Here is a 16,088-nt window from a genome sequence, read left to right as displayed (position 1 = left end):
TTTTAATTATTATTTAAACATATTAAAAAGTTTTACGCTCATTATTAATAAAGACTGAAACTAAATATTTTTTTGTTTCGAAGTTGAAATCAAGGAATATTCACTGCCAAAAGTCAGTTAAAAATTTTCCATATTATTCGTTATTTCTTATTTTATTCAAAGTTTTTGGTCAAATTCCAAAATTTCTCTCAAACCGTATACTTTTTTTTAGTATAGATAGTATTTATTTACCCCATGATATGCTGCAAAATCTAATTAATCACGAATTTCTAATTTTATGTACTCTTGTCTCCGACTGTACCTCCCAAACATCCTTAAACAGAATGAATGGGACTGTCGAGAATATAGGATTTACCTCACACTTTATTCAATATTTCTGCAAACATTTTGTAATCAAATCACTTCTGAGCGCCAGCAATGAAAAATGTCTAAAACGAAGAACCCAGAAATGCTTTACTCGAACTTTTTGTAATCACAATTGTAAAAATATCTATTGAATCCGTACAGATAGAATTTTATAAATAGTACTACAAAATGTTATAGATAAAAAACGAAAAACATCGAAAAAACGCTCTTAATGAATTAATTAAAACAAAGTTCTTCACACTTGTAGGCGTGATATACGTGTTTTTTTACTAATTTCCATGCAAAAATCAGGTCTATTCCAAACTTTTCCACCCAAAAGTCAAATATGTCTGGACTATATGCAGTGGTGTTGTGCTAATTTTTTTTTTACCGGACAGGGTCGATCCTGGGTAGGCGGCCGCTCTGTGCGGTCTCATGTCCCAAATTTGACCGGGGGGGAGGGTATTCTCCCAATTTTCGCCCGTCGCCAGGATCGGCCCTGTATATAGCATAAAAAGGAAAGGAAACGAAAATCATTACGAACCCAATCTTGTGTATATATATATATTCTACATCTTCAGAAAAATCGGTACGTTTGTCGGCATTTTTCTTAGCATCACTGTAATAAACTAATAAAGTTAAAAACATCTACCAATACCGGAAACCAACATCTGGAAATTCTAGTTCACAACAAATGTATAATAAAAATTCTTAGCATTAGCTGCAGGCCCATTGGGGTATAGCAATAAACTATGCCAAGGATGAGTAACGTACGGTCCGTGAGCCGCTTGTATTAAAATTTATGTATGAAATCTTTACTTTTTTAAAATTTCATATTTTTTTCTTCTAATGTTTATTATAAATAAAGTTTAATTCCCGTTGAACCGGTTCAAAAACCGGTTCACGTATTTGTTTCGGNTAGTGATAATTATAGTTACCTTGTAGCCAAAATGGGAAAAAGAGACACACAAATTAAGTTCCTTTTCTTTTATGCCTTTAACACGCTTTAATAACTTCAATTTGTATTCTGTGGTATCATTTGAATGTTGAATTGAATATTCAGAACTTCCAAATTCATCAGGTTTTGGAAGCAAATAATTCGAAGAATTGGACGACTCTAAAACAGCCTTATGACTTATACTGGGGCCCGGAACTTCTTCGAAATCGTTCATTTTTACTGGAATGTCTAAATGAGGAAAAAACGTGGAAGGTTTCCATAAATAATGATTATTTCTTTGGTGCAAATGAAGTTTAGATTTCTGAAAAAAGTCATATTTTTAAATACAAAACAACAATTTTTCATATCTATCTACTTTATATTTTTCTGCAGATTTTGGAATGCGACCAGGTATAGGAAGTCCCGCTTTGTATAATTTGAGAAAATATTTTTGTACCCTACTTGTTACTTGTTTAACAGTACGATTTCCTAAAATTATAACAAACAGAAAAACGTTAACGAGTGCCTATATTCAAATATTTCTTTTACCTAGAGCTGCAGCTATTTTTTTAAATCTTCGCAATTCCACGCTTTCAGGAGGATATATTTCTAAAAGTTCCTCTAAACGTTTCTGTTCTTCTGTGGTCCAAGGCTGTAAATGAAATGAAGTTATTTTTCTTTATTGCATCAAAGGATACTATCAAAGTGTGAAGTTATCTGGATTGAACTACACATTAAATTAATTCTAGTTGCATAGGATAATGGGAACATGGCTTAAATAGGATCTAAAGTTTAATGAGAACCTAAGTGGTGACGACTTTTTTAATCGAATTTGGATAGATCTTCATATGAGATGTTAAAGGACATAAAGCAATCTTTAGATCTTATACAATATGTTCCACTTGAATTTGTAGGGCAGCCATCATCGTTACGGTGTGTAATCCAAAGTTTGAGCATATTCATTTAATGTATTATGTTTAAATCACACAGAACATTTGCCATTCCCCATTTCCTTTTTACAGGCCAACCGGGGTAGTTTCCATCATTACTTTTATTATTACACATTATGCTAATTACCACAAGGTACAGGATATTTTATGTTGTATTAGACTAAATTAATAATTTCATATACATATATGAAAGACACATCTTGTTTTAGACAATTTAAGAAATTTTTTAAAAAGGAGTGGAGTTAGAAATGGAAAAGTTAAATGAGTGCCTCCTTATAATAAAATTTACAATCTAAAAACACATTTACATTTTAAATGCTGTGGTTAATGCTCTCAGCACCTTAAAGATTTGGGTGAATCCCTCTGTGTATAATTAAAAATAACACAGTTGTCACATTAATTACCTTTTTATGAGTATCTGATGACTTTCTACTTTTATAAATATTATCTTCAGATTTCAAGTTCCCTTTAGAATTATCCTTGCTATTTAAACATTTCAGTGCAGCTTCTGGTATTTGAACATCAAACTTACTCCAGTCAATAACTGGAACCTTAAAAAGAAATTTTATCTTAGTTGCCACTGCAATTAAAATGTGATTGTACTTCTTACTTCTACTATTCTTTGAAAAGGGGGTATTCCAACGTCTTCTTTATTTTTTATTTTCTCAATAAAAGGCAATGGGTCGCTTAGCGCTTGTTTTTGAATTTCTACAACTTTCTCATAATCCTAAAGAATTACAATGCATTATTACACTGAAATGAAATGAAAAAATTATTACTTTTATAGCTCTTTCCCTTTGTGCTTCCAATACAAAAAGTGTTTTTAAAATTTCGCTGTAATCTTTATTTCCCTTGATGGCCAAATGATCCGATTCAAAATAGAATAAATCTTCTTCTTCCTCCCCCTCTTCTGGTGGTGAAGAATTTTTTGGAGACACATTCGGATCGGAATCATTACTATTCATACCAATCTTTTAAATTCGTTTCCCGCGGTTTATTGCCGATTCACGACATCTACTGAGCTTCTTATTAATGACACAAACCATGGATAAATAGTTGTTTATCTATAAATATCTGCCAAAGTATCACTTAATCCAATAATTCAAAAACGTCCCAGTCAGAAATAATTGTTTAATGCAGCATTAAGTTAAATATAACAATAATTTACCCTAAAAAACACTAATAATAACACGTGAAATTGACAACACTTGACATAACCTTAAAGAAGTGTCCATATAAATACGTTTTACGTTGTAGTGAGTGCGTTTTCATTAAAACCACACAGTTTAAAACTTACTGTTGAATGCTTCCTTTTGATTTTTGTATAATTTATCAATAACAAATTGTTTTATCACTTCCAAAAGGTTGTAAAATTAACGACTTTTTATTAACTGTGAGTTTGCCGCTCCATAGTGAATGGCGGGATGTCATACGTTTTAAAATTGTGTAAAATTTAAAAATTCTAAGAAAACATAAAAAATGGTGTTAATAAAATCTTCGTGGTGTACATTTAAGAAAGTCCTAGAAACACGTCAAAATATTTGTAAACCAGCTTGTAACAGTGCAGTCTTTAAACTTAAACAAAGGAATTTCCACTGTAGTGTCTGTAATAAAGAAGAAGCAAATAAAAAATCAGAAGAAACACCTTTAAAGACTCTTTTAGAAGATGCGGCTTCATTTGGTGACGTTCAAAGGAATAATGTTGAACAGCAATGGGCAACACTTCCTTATTTACAAGGTACAAAGATACGAAAGCAAGGAGAATATTTTCACAAACCAAAAGTTGATCCTAGAAATACATCAGTAATTTTGTTTCCTGGGCAAGGTAGTCAGTTTGTTGGGATGGCAAAAGACCTGTTAAAATTTCCAATGGCAAGAGATCTGTTTGAGTTAGCAAACTATATATTGAAATATGATTTGCTTAAATTGTGTTTAGAGGGCCCCAAATCTAAACTAGATGAAACTAGATACTGCCAACCTGCTGTTATGGTTACTTCTTTAGCAACGCTAGAACGTTTAAAAGAAGAAAGACCAAATGCAATTGAAAATTGTGTTGCAACTGCAGGATTTAGTCTGGGAGAAATTACAGCTCTAGTATTTGCAGGGGCATTAGGTTTTGAAAGGGGTAAGTACTTACAGATACATATTTGTTTTTTAAATTAGCATAAAGCAATAATATGCACATAATTGTTAGTGTCTTTATTTTGCATTACTTATTTCTTAAATTTCTATGTATCACATTACTGTTTGAGGATACAGGTACAATTATAAATGCATATTCTCCATCTGCCTTACTTAGATTTTCTACAATATTAGTTTTATTTTGTTTAATCAGTATTTCTAATTAGTCTTAGTTCTTCGTTTATTTTTCCTGTTGCAATGTTTCTTTCAGTTATACTACTTATTTGTCGAATAAAGTACCTGTGCTTTCTTGCATGCACCTTTTCTGTTTTGTCCATGGTTTAGTTTATGCCAAAAATTTGTACTTGTTTTTAGTTTCTTTCAGCTGATTTTGTTCATATCTCATCCTTTTTCTTTTTGTTTTATTTTGTTTCTGTATTTTCTTTTTGCATTTAAAAAGTCATTCTATCTTTTTTCTTGTTGGCTACAATTCTTTTTTCTTTGTATATTGACACTCTTCATCCCACCAATCATTTCTTTTTTCTCTTGTTCATACATTAATCTTCTGTTTAGGGAGTGCATTACCTTAAATTTTAATTTTTTCAATGTTCTTGCCTTTTCTGCCTTTATGCAATAATATATTGATCAATTAATTTTTCATAGTGGATAGAATGTTTCTTGATTTACTATCTCAAAAAGTGATTCATTTCAGCTCTTCAGTTGGTCAAAATCAGGGCAGAAGCAATGCATTTAGCAAGTGAGGCTTATAAAGGGGGCATGGCCACAGTTTTCTATACCCCTGAAAGTAATTTAGGCAAAGCTGTCATAAAAGCTAAGGAATGGGCTCTTGAACGAGGGGCTGAGAATCCAGAATGTTGTGTCGCTAACTACCTTTATCCACACTGCAAGGTCGTTTCAGGTAGTTTAGAGGTATGCAATTCAATACCTATCAACTGAAGGTTTTTTTTCTTATTTTCACTTGTTTTTTTTTATGCAGGCATTAGATTATTTAGAAAAAAACTTAATGGAATACAAACTCAAAAAAATTAAGAGATTACCAGTTAGTGGAGCTTTCCACAGTAGTTTAATGGAACCAGCCGTTGGGCCTTTTTTGAAAGCTTTAAAAAAGACTGAAGTTTCTGATCCTGTAATATCAGTGTTTTCGAATGTAGATGGAAAAAAGTACAGGGATGCTAATCATATAAGAAGACAACTTCCAAAACAGGTAGGAATATCACTACAATTTTAAGTAAATGTTTAGTTAATTATTTTGTTATCAGATTGTGAAACCTGTGAGATGGGAGCAACTTTTACACGTAATATATGAAAGAGACCAAGATGAATATTTTCCAAAGACTTTTGAGTGTGGTCCAGGTTCCTCATTGAAAGCAATTCTTAAGCAAGTAAATGGAAAGGCCTGGAATCACTGTATTACAATAAATTAATAAATTTTCATGGTGTGTAATAAGCTAATATCAGTTAGTGGTATGTACATAAATGTTAAGAATACAAGTTTTTAAACCTTATTAAGTTTCTTCTTTTGATAGAAAACATTGTAACAGAACTGATTTATGTATAAAAAGATTTATTAAACGTGTATGTTTGAACTGCGACTTTGTACAGGTGTGAAACGTGGACGGTGAGCGTGGCGAAAAAAGTTATATGCGGTTTAGATAGGGTGCAATGGGCGGATGATGAAAATACTGTGGATATAACTAAATATAAAGTAAAAAAATTGCCCCCAGGGTACGATAAAAAGACATTTTTATAATTATTCTTGCCCAATATTCATAAGTCCTTATATTGGGTACAATTGAAAAATAATTACCCACAAACAACTGATTAAAACATAATTACCTAAATAGGTAGTTTTTTGTGAATTTTAATATCACACTTTAATTGACTGGACTGTGAATATGTACAAATATCTATTAACTATTTTTATTTTATTCTATTACCCACTTTTAATGAAAAAATCTTACGTAAGGTTTTTTTGATCATTTATACAGCCCTTCTCAAAAAACTAATAAAAATCTGTACTACCTCAACCATCTCAACAGGTGTATAAAAATAAGCTGCATAATAATCTTATTAGGTATTTAACATCTCCATTATTTTTAGGTACCAATTTGGATTGTTGCTTTAGTATTTGCTACCGCAATATTTTTAGCAGTTGTGCCAATAGTTACAGACCCTACACCTAAATATCTGTTTGCCATATCATTTATGCTTGTTGGAGTTATTGTTTACTATTGGTTTGTTTATAAAAAAAGGAGGCCTAAGATAATGAGTAACTTTCACCTTTTTACTACCGTTAACACAAAAAATGGTACTTATACTAGTTTTTTTTTAGATAAGATTTCTTACCTCATCCAAGTTTTATTCGAAGTCGTACCTCCACAGAATACTAAGCAAATGCAATAGTAATAACTGTTATTAACAAAACAACACAACAAACAACAATTAATATCATTTACAATAATTTGGGTAACATTCTCGATTAAAAATAAACGTTATTCCTTACGAAATTATCCCTGTATAAATAAAAGGAACATAAAGCTCCATCTGCAGGAAACAATCCAAACAGTACTAAACAGCTGGAAAGCGAAAAATCTGAAAATTAGAATTCTAATGAGTAAATAAATATACCTATTTTTGAAAACCAATATATACACAAATTTTTATAACTGTTAACGTGTTTGTAACAGATAAATTGTAATATTCTTTATTTTGTAATGTGTGCAAATGAATGTGTATTTTTTATTAATCAAATACATTTTTGTAAAAATTAAATAAAAAGGGGGGGAGGGTATTCTCCCAATTTTCGCCCGTCGCCAGGATCGGCCCTGTATATAGCATAAAAAGGAAAGGAAACGAAAATCATTACGAACCCAATCTTGTGTATATATATATATTCTACATCTTCAGAAAAATCGGTACGTTTGTCGGCATTTTTCTTAGCATCACTGTAATAAACTAATAAAGTTAAAAACATCTACCAATACCGGAAACCAACATCTGGAAATTCTAGTTCACAACAAATGTATAATAAAAATTCTTAGCATTAGCTGCAGGCCCATTGGGGTATAGCAATAAACTATGCCAAGGATGAGTAACGTACGGTCCGTGAGCCGCTTGTATTAAAATTTATGTATGAAATCTTTACTTTTNTTAACTGGAAAAGTTATAAAAAAAAAAATAAATAAAAAAAGGTAACTACTAACATTGGAAAATAAAAAAAAGAACCGATTGATGCATGTCTACTTTCACACCAAACAAAAAAAAATTAAAACTAAAAGAATCAATATTTACTTTATTGTGTAAATCCCTTGCAAAATTGCATAAAGAAAATAAAATAATAAAATGTAAATTAGTTATTACTGTCGAATTCCAAATTTGATCGTAAATATTCATACGAAACACTTTGTGTATCGGTAAAAGATTGTGAGTCACTTGTGTCGTTACTTTCCATGGAATTATTAGTAAATCCAGTACTAAAACTCATAATCTTTGATTTTTCCCCAAAATTATTTTTTGCGCTCATTTTGGAATTCGCCAGCGCTTTATTAAAATAATTTTCATGCGAATTTTGATTATCGGACAGTCCTTCTTTACCGTTTATAGTCACTTCACCTTCATGGACACTAGCGCTATCACTGTCCGAATCAGACGAAGATTCACTTTTATCAGAGTCCGAAGTCCTATAATCGTTATTATTATTACATAAAGCGTTTGTGTTTGAATTATTGAAACTCATATTTTCATGGGAAAGTTCACCAAAATCGGGCTCTAGTCGATGAGTAAATGAATGGGGTTGATCTGAATACATTTGGGCGACCACACAATCAGTACAAAAATCCACGGATTCATGAACGCAAGTTATACAATGCCATCTTGTTCCCTTGATAGGTTCCTCGTTACAAAAATCACACTGCAAAATTAGTTAAAATATAAATAGTAATTGATTATTTATAAATCATTAAAGTGGAGTCAAGGGGAAGATTGCTGATTGGTATTTGGTATTGATGTGGGAGAGAATCAGAAATGATTACATACATACACATATATTTTGAAAATCAATACATTTTAAATTCAAGTAAGGTTTTTAAATTTTAGAAATTAGTGATAATTATAGTTACCTTGTAGCCAAAATGGGAAAAAGAGACACACAAATTAAGTTCCTTTTCTTTTATGCCTTTAACACGCTTTAATAACTTCAATTTGTATTCTGTGGTATCATTTGAATGTTGAATTGAATATTCAGAACTTCCAAATTCATCAGGTTTTGGAAGCAAATAATTCGAAGAATTGGACGACTCTAAAACAGCCTTATGACTTATACTGGGGCCCGGAACTTCTTCGAAATCGTTCATTTTTACTGGAATGTCTAAATGAGGAAAAAACGTGGAAGGTTTCCATAAATAATGATTATTTCTTTGGTGCAAATGAAGTTTAGATTTCTGAAAAAAGTCATATTTTTAAATACAAAACAACAATTTTTCATATCTATCTACTTTATATTTTTCTGCAGATTTTGGAATGCGACCAGGTATAGGAAGTCCCGCTTTGTATAATTTGAGAAAATATTTTTGTACCCTACTTGTTACTTGTTTAACAGTACGATTTCCTAAAATTATAACAAACAGAAAAACGTTAACGAGTGCCTATATTCAAATATTTCTTTTACCTAGAGCTGCAGCTATTTTTTTAAATCTTCGCAATTCCACGCTTTCAGGAGGATATATTTCTAAAAGTTCCTCTAAACGTTTCTGTTCTTCTGTGGTCCAAGGCTGTAAATGAAATGAAGTTATTTTTCTTTATTGCATCAAAGGATACTATCAAAGTGTGAAGTTATCTGGATTGAACTACACATTAAATTAATTCTAGTTGCATAGGATAATGGGAACATGGCTTAAATAGGATCTAAAGTTTAATGAGAACCTAAGTGGTGACGACTTTTTTAATCGAATTTGGATAGATCTTCATATGAGATGTTAAAGGACATAAAGCAATCTTTAGATCTTATACAATATGTTCCACTTGAATTTGTAGGGCAGCCATCATCGTTACGGTGTGTAATCCAAAGTTTGAGCATATTCATTTAATGTATTATGTTTAAATCACACAGAACATTTGCCATTCCCCATTTCCTTTTTACAGGCCAACCGGGGTAGTTTCCATCATTACTTTTATTATTACACATTATGCTAATTACCACAAGGTACAGGATATTTTATGTTGTATTAGACTAAATTAATAATTTCATATACATATATGAAAGACACATCTTGTTTTAGACAATTTAAGAAATTTTTTAAAAAGGAGTGGAGTTAGAAATGGAAAAGTTAAATGAGTGCCTCCTTATAATAAAATTTACAATCTAAAAACACATTTACATTTTAAATGCTGTGGTTAATGCTCTCAGCACCTTAAAGATTTGGGTGAATCCCTCTGTGTATAATTAAAAATAACACAGTTGTCACATTAATTACCTTTTTATGAGTATCTGATGACTTTCTACTTTTATAAATATTATCTTCAGATTTCAAGTTCCCTTTAGAATTATCCTTGCTATTTAAACATTTCAGTGCAGCTTCTGGTATTTGAACATCAAACTTACTCCAGTCAATAACTGGAACCTTAAAAAGAAATTTTATCTTAGTTGCCACTGCAATTAAAATGTGATTGTACTTCTTACTTCTACTATTCTTTGAAAAGGGGGTATTCCAACGTCTTCTTTATTTTTTATTTTCTCAATAAAAGGCAATGGGTCGCTTAGCGCTTGTTTTTGAATTTCTACAACTTTCTCATAATCCTAAAGAATTACAATGCATTATTACACTGAAATGAAATGAAAAAATTATTACTTTTATAGCTCTTTCCCTTTGTGCTTCCAATACAAAAAGTGTTTTTAAAATTTCGCTGTAATCTTTATTTCCCTTGATGGCCAAATGATCCGATTCAAAATAGAATAAATCTTCTTCTTCCTCCCCCTCTTCTGGTGGTGAAGAATTTTTTGGAGACACATTCGGATCGGAATCATTACTATTCATACCAATCTTTTAAATTCGTTTCCCGCGGTTTATTGCCGATTCACGACATCTACTGAGCTTCTTATTAATGACACAAACCATGGATAAATAGTTGTTTATCTATAAATATCTGCCAAAGTATCACTTAATCCAATAATTCAAAAACGTCCCAGTCAGAAATAATTGTTTAATGCAGCATTAAGTTAAATATAACAATAATTTACCCTAAAAAACACTAATAATAACACGTGAAATTGACAACACTTGACATAACCTTAAAGAAGTGTCCATATAAATACGTTTTACGTTGTAGTGAGTGCGTTTTCATTAAAACCACACAGTTTAAAACTTACTGTTGAATGCTTCCTTTTGATTTTTGTATAATTTATCAATAACAAATTGTTTTATCACTTCCAAAAGGTTGTAAAATTAACGACTTTTTATTAACTGTGAGTTTGCCGCTCCATAGTGAATGGCGGGATGTCATACGTTTTAAAATTGTGTAAAATTTAAAAATTCTAAGAAAACATAAAAAATGGTGTTAATAAAATCTTCGTGGTGTACATTTAAGAAAGTCCTAGAAACACGTCAAAATATTTGTAAACCAGCTTGTAACAGTGCAGTCTTTAAACTTAAACAAAGGAATTTCCACTGTAGTGTCTGTAATAAAGAAGAAGCAAATAAAAAATCAGAAGAAACACCTTTAAAGACTCTTTTAGAAGATGCGGCTTCATTTGGTGACGTTCAAAGGAATAATGTTGAACAGCAATGGGCAACACTTCCTTATTTACAAGGTACAAAGATACGAAAGCAAGGAGAATATTTTCACAAACCAAAAGTTGATCCTAGAAATACATCAGTAATTTTGTTTCCTGGGCAAGGTAGTCAGTTTGTTGGGATGGCAAAAGACCTGTTAAAATTTCCAATGGCAAGAGATCTGTTTGAGTTAGCAAACTATATATTGAAATATGATTTGCTTAAATTGTGTTTAGAGGGCCCCAAATCTAAACTAGATGAAACTAGATACTGCCAACCTGCTGTTATGGTTACTTCTTTAGCAACGCTAGAACGTTTAAAAGAAGAAAGACCAAATGCAATTGAAAATTGTGTTGCAACTGCAGGATTTAGTCTGGGAGAAATTACAGCTCTAGTATTTGCAGGGGCATTAGGTTTTGAAAGGGGTAAGTACTTACAGATACATATTTGTTTTTTAAATTAGCATAAAGCAATAATATGCACATAATTGTTAGTGTCTTTATTTTGCATTACTTATTTCTTAAATTTCTATGTATCACATTACTGTTTGAGGATACAGGTACAATTATAAATGCATATTCTCCATCTGCCTTACTTAGATTTTCTACAATATTAGTTTTATTTTGTTTAATCAGTATTTCTAATTAGTCTTAGTTCTTCGTTTATTTTTCCTGTTGCAATGTTTCTTTCAGTTATACTACTTATTTGTCGAATAAAGTACCTGTGCTTTCTTGCATGCACCTTTTCTGTTTTGTCCATGGTTTAGTTTATGCCAAAAATTTGTACTTGTTTTTAGTTTCTTTCAGCTGATTTTGTTCATATCTCATCCTTTTTCTTTTTGTTTTATTTTGTTTCTGTATTTTCTTTTTGCATTTAAAAAGTCATTCTATCTTTTTTCTTGTTGGCTACAATTCTTTTTTCTTTGTATATTGACACTCTTCATCCCACCAATCATTTCTTTTTTCTCTTGTTCATACATTAATCTTCTGTTTAGGGAGTGCATTACCTTAAATTTTAATTTTTTCAATGTTCTTGCCTTTTCTGCCTTTATGCAATAATATATTGATCAATTAATTTTTCATAGTGGATAGAATGTTTCTTGATTTACTATCTCAAAAAGTGATTCATTTCAGCTCTTCAGTTGGTCAAAATCAGGGCAGAAGCAATGCATTTAGCAAGTGAGGCTTATAAAGGGGGCATGGCCACAGTTTTCTATACCCCTGAAAGTAATTTAGGCAAAGCTGTCATAAAAGCTAAGGAATGGGCTCTTGAACGAGGGGCTGAGAATCCAGAATGTTGTGTCGCTAACTACCTTTATCCACACTGCAAGGTCGTTTCAGGTAGTTTAGAGGTATGCAATTCAATACCTATCAACTGAAGGTTTTTTTTCTTATTTTCACTTGTTTTTTTTTATGCAGGCATTAGATTATTTAGAAAAAAACTTAATGGAATACAAACTCAAAAAAATTAAGAGATTACCAGTTAGTGGAGCTTTCCACAGTAGTTTAATGGAACCAGCCGTTGGGCCTTTTTTGAAAGCTTTAAAAAAGACTGAAGTTTCTGATCCTGTAATATCAGTGTTTTCGAATGTAGATGGAAAAAAGTACAGGGATGCTAATCATATAAGAAGACAACTTCCAAAACAGGTAGGAATATCACTACAATTTTAAGTAAATGTTTAGTTAATTATTTTGTTATCAGATTGTGAAACCTGTGAGATGGGAGCAACTTTTACACGTAATATATGAAAGAGACCAAGATGAATATTTTCCAAAGACTTTTGAGTGTGGTCCAGGTTCCTCATTGAAAGCAATTCTTAAGCAAGTAAATGGAAAGGCCTGGAATCACTGTATTACAATAAATTAATAAATTTTCATGGTGTGTAATAAGCTAATATCAGTTAGTGGTATGTACATAAATGTTAAGAATACAAGTTTTTAAACCTTATTAAGTTTCTTCTTTTGATAGAAAACATTGTAACAGAACTGATTTATGTATAAAAAGATTTATTAAACGTGTATGTTTGAACTGCGACTTTGTACAGGTGTGAAACGTGGACGGTGAGCGTGGCGAAAAAAGTTATATGCGGTTTAGATAGGGTGCAATGGGCGGATGATGAAAATACTGTGGATATAACAGGTGAGAAATGAGGAGGTACTAGAAAAAGTAGCTGGATACCTTCTGAAGAGTTAGACATGCATTAGAAACAGAAACAGGAGTAAAAGGAGCAAGTGAAGACCTACATTAAATTATTGCTCACAAATATGTAGTTAGAGATATGGGATGCGCTTGTTTTAGGGAAATGTGAAGTTTGGATTAGGATTTTTATTGAAAATAAATATCATATGGCCAAAAAAAAAACCCAAAAATAAATAACCTTGTACACATTTTGTGTACCAAAAGAACACAATAATTCTGTTTTCGGAAAAATAAGTACAATGCACTTTTATTTAAAAATACACACTGATAAATAAATATAAAACAAGTATAAAATATTTTAAAAGCAGGTTTCTAATAATTATTCTTTTAACACATTGGAACACAATCATATATACACAAACAATCTTTAAAATTAAACATAATTGCGGTACTTTTGTACATAATTTATTACAAAAATTATACAGTACGTATCAGAGCTCGCAATTAAATATAATATGCAAGTTACGTTTAATTAGAGTTCAGTTGATTCTTCAAACTCACTACTTCTTCTGTAGGTGTAATGTTCCATCTCGTCACCAATTATGTAGGGCCTATTTTTGAAAGTTCCGTAACCTTCTGAAGGACTACTGCTATTTTCGTGGTGCATATAATCGGGATTGGACAAGGGATTCTTTAAAGTCTTTTCCAGATCCATTCCATTATTAATCTTTGGTTCAAAGGCATTATTAATAATACCGTTATTTCGGCCTGGATGATTTAATGCATCAAAGCAATATGTAACTCTTAATTGGTCATCATAATCTTCAACATGACCTAGTTTTGTTTGGGGTTTACTGACAGGAGTTTCATAATCTTCAGTGCTTAGAGGTTCAATGTACTGTGAACTTGTGGTACTTAAACGGATATTGTTTTGATTAAGGTCGTTGTTATGGAAAACTGAAGGCGACCCATTGGTACGAAACAATGCTGGAGATTCTCTAGCTACCGTCATTTGACTTAAAGGGGCGAAGTTTCTTGGTGGAGTTAGTTTGTTCTTTTTAACCGAATGGGTATAATCCCTTGTGCCTCGACGTTTTAGGGTAAAATCACGAACCCCCTTTTTAGCTTTGCTATGCCACTGAACCCAGTTGTACCTCATGATGGGATCAATGGGACCCCACTTACGCAGGGGTTTCGTTGACGCTTTGATTTTCTAAATAAAAAATTAATAAAAAATAAAATAACTAGTTTTCATATTTACTTGAAATTAATAACTTACGTCGTTAAAGGTGTAATATTCGTCTTGTTTGGAAATTCGATAAATAGCAATAATACCAATAAAAATTAGAGATGCTCCTACTAAAGCCCATCCAGTAGAATAAAGCCATAATGGGTCATCATTTATAGTGCCTATAAGATTTACTGCTGCTAAAGCCCATATAAATATAATCAATAAAGCTATTGGTATAATCCACCATAAAATTATGTTTAAAACTGGAAGTTTAGATCCTAATAAAAATTCAAAGTCTAATCGAAGACGCTTTGTACCTTAAAAAAAATTAAATTATAAAGCTACATATTTACAATATGGGACCAACGATTGTGGAGGATTAAAGATTACCATAATATGATACAATGGCAGCTATTTCAAGTATTGTACAGAGGATTATAATGTTTCCTATAATATAGTGGTCTAGCAATCTCACAATTTTAAATTCTGGGACCAGTAAAATGGTACTTCCAAAAATTATTCCGGTAACGCTTGCAAGTACTAAACACCTCCACCACGACCACCCCTTTCTAGATTCTACACGGACTGCTTTAAGGATTGCAAACAGTATAGTTATCTGAAAAGTGAACATTCTATAAGTACCATTAATTTTTGAATAAAAATGACTTGAAAAAATCTCACCATGCTTATTAATCCTGAGCAAATGAGAACACTTAAAACTATGATTGACCAAAATTGAGATGCTCCATTAGAATGTTGTAGAGCAGTACTGTATACTATAGCAAGGAGATGTACTTCTGGAATGTCATTACCGGTGAGGGTTAAATTTAAATTTCCTGATATAGTATATGTTAGCACTATGGAGGAAATTCCAAAGATCAGACTCAAAAATGTCAACGACAGTGCAATCCTGTAAAAAAAAACGTTAATTTTTTTTCTGTTAGCCATTTTTAGGTAATTACACTATATTTGATATATACTTACCAGAATACATTGGCTTTGTTATAAATTATTCCCGCATTCGTAACAAATGGTCCCATTCCTACATTTGTAGAAAAGAACACCTGAATTATTCCAAAATACCACACCTATTAATAAAAAATAATACCATTTTTTATTTGAATTGATTGAAAAAAAATTAATAATAAAGAAAAAGTCTGTATTTCCCCGGAAAAAATATTTGTTTTTTAAACTAAATTAATGTGATATGGACTATTAAATGTAAAAGTAATCTATAAACATTTTCACGCTGTATTGGTAAGGGGACTGCAGTGTGTAGACTGAAGAATATTATTCGAGGATACATATTACTTTGGTACATCATTAAAAATATTGTTTTCATATTAAAAAAGTTACTGAAACAATATGCAAGGTAAAATTTACCTCCCTATCATGACTTTTCGAGTGTAAAGTTAATGTTTAAGGCTGTGTCTCCCAACATTGGATCCCTTGCCCCACAGGGGGAGGAGAATTTGATTTAGTAATGGAAAATATAGAAAACCATTTTAATAAGAACGTTTGTTTAAGTTCTTATACTTCATTAGCAGTAAAAAACCACTAGATGGCGATATACTGCC

General features: G+C 31.4%; 5 protein-coding genes across 5 annotated transcripts in view; 2 read left to right on the top strand and 3 right to left on the bottom strand.

Annotated features, from left to right (window-relative positions):
* The window catches only part of LOC112904252 (ZZ-type zinc finger-containing protein 3-like), a 6,401-nt gene extending 3,185 nt beyond the window's left edge, over nucleotides 1–3,216 (bottom strand). Inside the window, exons 1-6 of the mRNA XM_025973833.1 lie at nucleotides 3,012–3,216; nucleotides 2,843–2,959; nucleotides 2,637–2,783; nucleotides 1,832–1,934; nucleotides 1,659–1,771; nucleotides 1,284–1,604 (exon numbers count right to left, since the gene is read on the bottom strand). Of these exons, the coding sequence (XP_025829618.1) occupies nucleotides 1,284–1,604; nucleotides 1,659–1,771; nucleotides 1,832–1,934; nucleotides 2,637–2,783; nucleotides 2,843–2,959; nucleotides 3,012–3,197 (987 nt within the window). The 5' untranslated portion in view covers nucleotides 3,198–3,216. The remainder of the gene's footprint in view (nucleotides 1–1,283; nucleotides 1,605–1,658; nucleotides 1,772–1,831; nucleotides 1,935–2,636; nucleotides 2,784–2,842; nucleotides 2,960–3,011) is intronic.
* Nucleotides 3,217–3,700: 484 nt separating this feature from the next.
* On the top strand, nucleotides 3,701–5,879 carry LOC108741483 (probable malonyl-CoA-acyl carrier protein transacylase, mitochondrial). Its single transcript, XM_018476306.1, has 4 exons — nucleotides 3,701–4,357; nucleotides 5,066–5,283; nucleotides 5,351–5,578; nucleotides 5,634–5,879. Exons 1-4 carry the CDS (start codon nucleotides 3,712–3,714, stop codon nucleotides 5,796–5,798), a joined length of 1,257 nt encoding a protein of 418 aa, XP_018331808.1. The 5' UTR covers nucleotides 3,701–3,711; the 3' UTR covers nucleotides 5,799–5,879.
* Nucleotides 5,880–7,646: 1,767 nt separating this feature from the next.
* LOC108741482 (ZZ-type zinc finger-containing protein 3) lies at nucleotides 7,647–10,828 on the bottom strand. The gene is made up of 8 exons (XM_018476305.2): nucleotides 10,739–10,828; nucleotides 10,221–10,505; nucleotides 10,052–10,168; nucleotides 9,846–9,992; nucleotides 9,041–9,143; nucleotides 8,868–8,980; nucleotides 8,493–8,813; nucleotides 7,647–8,284 (listed from the first exon to the last, which is right to left on the bottom strand). The coding sequence occupies exons 2-8, from the start codon at nucleotides 10,404–10,406 to the stop codon at nucleotides 7,724–7,726; spliced, it is 1,548 nt and encodes a 515-aa protein (XP_018331807.1). The 5' UTR covers nucleotides 10,407–10,505; nucleotides 10,739–10,828; the 3' UTR covers nucleotides 7,647–7,723.
* Nucleotides 10,829–10,900: 72 nt separating this feature from the next.
* Nucleotides 10,901–13,088, top strand: LOC112904251 (probable malonyl-CoA-acyl carrier protein transacylase, mitochondrial). Its single transcript, XM_025973832.1, has 4 exons — nucleotides 10,901–11,566; nucleotides 12,275–12,492; nucleotides 12,560–12,787; nucleotides 12,843–13,088. Exons 1-4 carry the CDS (start codon nucleotides 10,921–10,923, stop codon nucleotides 13,005–13,007), a joined length of 1,257 nt encoding a protein of 418 aa, XP_025829617.1. The 5' UTR covers nucleotides 10,901–10,920; the 3' UTR covers nucleotides 13,008–13,088.
* A 641-nt stretch (nucleotides 13,089–13,729) lies between these two features.
* The window catches only part of LOC108741478 (sodium-dependent nutrient amino acid transporter 1-like), a gene marked incomplete in the record, with an annotated part of 34,318 nt that continues 31,959 nt past the window's right edge, over nucleotides 13,730–16,088 (bottom strand). Inside the window, 5 exon segments of the mRNA XM_025973829.1 lie at nucleotides 13,730–14,493; nucleotides 14,560–14,828; nucleotides 14,902–15,127; nucleotides 15,193–15,421; nucleotides 15,496–15,599. Coding sequence (XP_025829614.1) covers nucleotides 13,813–14,493; nucleotides 14,560–14,828; nucleotides 14,902–15,127; nucleotides 15,193–15,421; nucleotides 15,496–15,599 — 1,509 coding nt within the window.

Source organism: Agrilus planipennis, unplaced genomic scaffold (assembly GCF_000699045.2).
Source record: "Agrilus planipennis isolate EAB-ADULT unplaced genomic scaffold, Apla_2.0 scaffold204, whole genome shotgun sequence".
Classification (NCBI taxonomy): Eukaryota; Metazoa; Arthropoda; class Insecta; order Coleoptera; family Buprestidae; genus Agrilus; species Agrilus planipennis.
The sequence above is the reverse complement of the archived record's forward strand: the minus strand, read 5'-3'. Positions and strand labels throughout refer to the sequence as shown.